The sequence below is a fragment of the Micropterus dolomieu genome, linkage group LG01 (assembly GCF_021292245.1).
Source record: "Micropterus dolomieu isolate WLL.071019.BEF.003 ecotype Adirondacks linkage group LG01, ASM2129224v1, whole genome shotgun sequence".
Classification (NCBI taxonomy): Eukaryota; Metazoa; Chordata; class Actinopteri; order Centrarchiformes; family Centrarchidae; genus Micropterus; species Micropterus dolomieu.
Genome location: NC_060150.1, coordinates 49,804,148 through 49,807,065, shown reverse-complemented (window position 1 = coordinate 49,807,065; position 2,918 = coordinate 49,804,148). Strand labels below are relative to the sequence as shown.

At 45.3% G+C, this 2,918-nt stretch overlaps 1 protein-coding gene across 1 annotated transcript in view; it reads right to left on the bottom strand.

Annotated features, from left to right (window-relative positions):
- The window catches only part of lama1 (laminin, alpha 1), a 48,721-nt gene that overhangs the window by 20,334 nt on the left and 25,469 nt on the right, over window positions 1-2,918 (bottom strand). The window contains exon 24 of the mRNA XM_046073681.1: window positions 924-1,067. Within this exon, the coding sequence (XP_045929637.1) occupies window positions 924-1,067 (144 nt within the window). The remainder of the gene's footprint in view (window positions 1-923; window positions 1,068-2,918) is intronic.

Below are 2,918 nucleotides of genomic sequence, written 5' to 3'. Positions count from 1 at the left end.
GTTAGCATGTGTTGGTAGGTGTTAGCATGTTACCTGACAGTGTCCCGTCTCTCTGTTAGCACGTGTTAGCATGTGTTGGTAGGTGTTAGCATGTTACCTGACAGTGTCCCGTCTCTCTGTTAGCATGTGTTAGCATGTGTTGGTAGGTGTTAGCATGTTACCTGACAGTGTCCCGTCTCTCTGTTAGCATGTGTTAGCATGTTACCTGACAGTGTCCCGTCTCTCTGTTAGCATGTGTTAGCATGTTACCTGACAGTGTCCCGTCTCTCTGTTAGCACGTGTTAGCATGTGTTGGTAGGTGTTAGCATGTTACCTGACAGTGTCCCGTCTCTCTGTTAGCACGTGTTAGCATGTGTTGGTAGGTGTTAGCATGTTACCTGACAGTGTCCCGTCTCTCTGTTAGCATGTGTTAGCATGTGTTGGTAGGTGTTAGCATGTTACCTGACAGTGTCCCGTCTCTCTGTTAGCATGTGTTAGCATGTTACCTGACAGGTCCTGTCTCTCTGTTAGCATGTGTTAGCAAGTGTTAGCAAGTGTTAGCATGTTACCTGACAGTGTCCCGTCTCTCTGTTAGCATGTGTTAGCAAGTGTTAGCAAGTGTTAGCATGTTACCTGACAGTGTCCCGTCTCTCTGTTAGCATGTGTTAGCATGTGTTGGTAGGTGTTAGCATGTTACCTGACAGTGTCCTGTCTCTCTGTTAGCATGTGTTAGCAAGTGTTAGGCATGTTACCTGACAGTGTCCCGTCTCTCTGTTAGCATGTGTTAGCATGTGTTGGTAGGTGTTAGCATGTTACCTGACAGTGTCCCGTCTCTCTGTTAGCATGTGTTAGCATGTGTTGGTAGGTGTTAGCATGTTACCTGACAGTGTCCTGTCTCTCTGTTAGCATGTGTTAGCATGTGTTAGCAAGTGTTGGCATGTTACCTGACAGTGTCCCGTCTCCGGCTCGCAGATCTCACTGTGGTTGTTGCAGCGACATCGAACACACGGACGAACAAACTTCTGACTCTGAGACGACAACTCAGACAGAGGCTGACGGAAAAAACCTGCAGCACACTCCTGCAGACAGACGGGTCAGAGAGAGAGAGAGACGGGTCAGAGAAAGAGAGACAGGGACTGTGCCCTGGTGGTGGGAACCTAATGTTTTGGAGTTGTTTTTCATTGGACCAGGGAACCTAATCACACTAAACGGCACCATGAAAAAGGAGCAAAACTCTCAACAACAACAACATCAGGCAGTCTGCAGAGAAACTTGACCTTTGGGACCAGTGGACATTTCAGCACGGCAACGACCCAAAACACACAGCAGAGTCCTGACTTAAATCCCATTGAGCATCTGTGGAGGGAGCTAAAGATCAGGGTGATGGCAAGGAGACCCTCCAACCTGAGAGAGCTAGAGCTCATCGCTAAAGATGAATGGGCAAAAATACCAGTTGAGACAATTATAGCAAGTAAAGGCCAATAAAGGCTTTTCGATTGATTATTGAGACGGTATGAATCATTTTGGACATGCCGCTTTTTGTTCAAATGTAAACAAAAGATGAGTTATAATTTTTTCCACAATGATGCCTCTTGTACATCGTCTTATTATCTTCTGGGAGACGCCTGTGTCATTTCTAATCAAGAAACAACTTGCTGGTTGAATAAAAGTAACTTTAAGTCAAGAGTTTGCCAGGGGTATGAATCATTTCGGACTGTAGCTGCAGAGACCTCTTAGAGACACAATCGTTCATAGTTTAGCACGTTGGATATCATTTTAAACGAATAGTAATATTCTTAACAGTATTTCACACATGATACACTCTAAAATGTCACTCAAAGTTTAATATTTTATTCATTTACCTACAACACAATTTTCCTTTTCGTTTGTTACTAGTATAATTTTTTAATATCTAGTTTACTATTATTATTATTTGTTTTTTAAGGTGTTTGTCTAATTTTTGAACAGATTACACTTGGAGATGAAATCGTTCACAATAACATGTTGGAACATTTGAGGTCTGAGACCATCAGCTTTAGGTTTAAAGAGCAGAAATCCAGATTTTAATAGCGAGTTAAAAGACTCTGACATCATAGTTTTACAGGAGACATGGTGCAGAGAAGATGTTTCCACTGGTCGTCCTCACGGCTACACTGAGATTATTATACCATCAACAAAAAATCCCACAATAACCCAAGGCAGAGATTCAGGAGGCCTGACTATATGGTGTAAATCAGAACTGAGCCAGTCCATCAGTTATTAAACAAGAAGAAGCTAATATATGGTTGAAAATGAACAAACAGATGATTTGTGCTGAGCAACATGTCTACATGTGTGCCATCTATATACCTCCATCAGAACCCCCCTACTACAACCCAGATACTTTCTCTATTCTTGAGGAGGAAGTTAACCATTATAAAACCATGAGAAATGTGTTACTCTGTGGGGACTTGAACGCTCGAACAGGGGAAAGAGCTGACACTATGAACACCCAGGGAGACCAACACTTACCTGGAAGCACCTGCTTCCCCCTCCCTGAATGTCCTGCTAGACGGAGCTTTGACAAGCTGACTAATACAAGCGGTATGCAGCTTCTACAGCTCTGCCGTACGCTGGGTCTGTACAGAGTCAACGGCGGGCTACGAGGGGACTCGCTGGGTCTGTACAGAGTCAACGGCGGGCTACGAGGGGACTCGCTGGGTCTGTACAGAGTCAACGTCAGGCTACGAGGGGACTCTCTGGGTCTGTACAGAGTCAACGTCAGGCTACGAGGGGACTCTCTGGGTCTGTACAGAGTCAACGTCAGGCTACGAGGGGACTCTCTGGGTCTGTACACAGTCGACGGCGGGCTACGAGGGGACTCTCTGGGTCTGTACAGAGTCAACGTCAGGCTACGAGGGGACTCTCTGGGTCTGTACAGAGTCAACGGCGGGCTACGA